The 964-nt window shown below is 51.0% G+C and overlaps 1 protein-coding gene across 1 annotated transcript in view; it reads left to right on the top strand.

The window, feature by feature from the left end:
* Positions 1-556: 556 nt before the first annotated feature.
* The window catches only part of EMH_0055930 (uncharacterized protein), a gene marked incomplete at both ends in the record, with an annotated part of 2,946 nt that continues 2,538 nt past the window's right edge, over positions 557-964 (top strand). The window contains one exon of the mRNA XM_013497287.1: positions 557-947. Coding sequence (XP_013352741.1) covers positions 557-947 — 391 coding nt within the window. The remainder of the gene's footprint in view (positions 948-964) is intronic.

The following is a 964-nucleotide window of genomic DNA, read 5'->3' as shown; positions in this document are numbered from 1 at the left end:
ACTCAATTGCTGCGCGTACTCACTCGACGTCAGAAGCCAATGCAGAAATCGATGACAGGCGACCGTCGCTGGACTGCCCCAAACGATGCGTCTGCTCTGACTTACCTTCAAAATGCAACGGTTTAATAGAGGCCTTCTACGTTAAAGTTGAAACGATGATTTTTGGTGAGATGGAATGAGAGGGAGACATGAATCTCGGCTACACCCACTGGGCCTACCTAGCAGTGGCACCGGTGGCGGAGAGTGGGCTGCATCGACGATATTTCACTTTCCGAGGGCGAAGCGTTTCATAATATCCCTTCACAACGTGTAATTTGAAGTTGATCCGCGGGGATCCAGGCATAATAGCCTCATCCCCCGTCCGTTCTCTCTTGAAATCGTGCAAACAGCCTGCAGACCATAGGAAATCATGCAAGCTACGGAGTGACAGGTACCTGGAAAGTAAAGGCAGGTCAGCGATAAGCGACAGGTTCTCGCTTCAGTCGCTCAACAGCAACTCTAGAGCGGCATTAACCGACTCGTTTGCCTTGGGACTGCCGAATGGATCCCGCCCAAAATGACCCGAAAATACCATCCCATAGATGTGGATAGCAAAGAATCGTTGGCCATTTTTACATCCCACGCCCCGCCCACTTCATTTGAACGCGTTGAGTACGTTTCTCCATCGAACACGCGCCAGCCTAAGGCGAAGGATGGACACAAGTTACTACGTCGAGGGAAACATCGCAGCAAGTTTTTAGTTGGAGCTTTGGCATCCATTGTCTCAGTTGTGGCGATTTTGGCCTTGTTGGCTTTGTGCCGGACCAGCCAAAGGAGACTCAATTTCGGAGGATCAGTGCGAAGAAACCTTTCGGATACGGAAGATGAAGACAGGATGTCGAGGATTATAGACCAATGTCTGGATTTAGAGGAGGAGCTTGGCCTTGGGCCAGCTGCTTCGCCACCAAGTGAGGAGGCAGGCGAA

Source organism: Eimeria mitis, genomic scaffold (assembly GCF_000499745.2).
Source record: "Eimeria mitis Houghton genomic scaffold, Emh_scaff2587, whole genome shotgun sequence".
In the NCBI taxonomy this organism is placed as follows: Eukaryota; Apicomplexa; class Conoidasida; order Eucoccidiorida; family Eimeriidae; genus Eimeria; species Eimeria mitis.
This window is presented reverse-complemented; position numbering and strand designations above follow the sequence as displayed.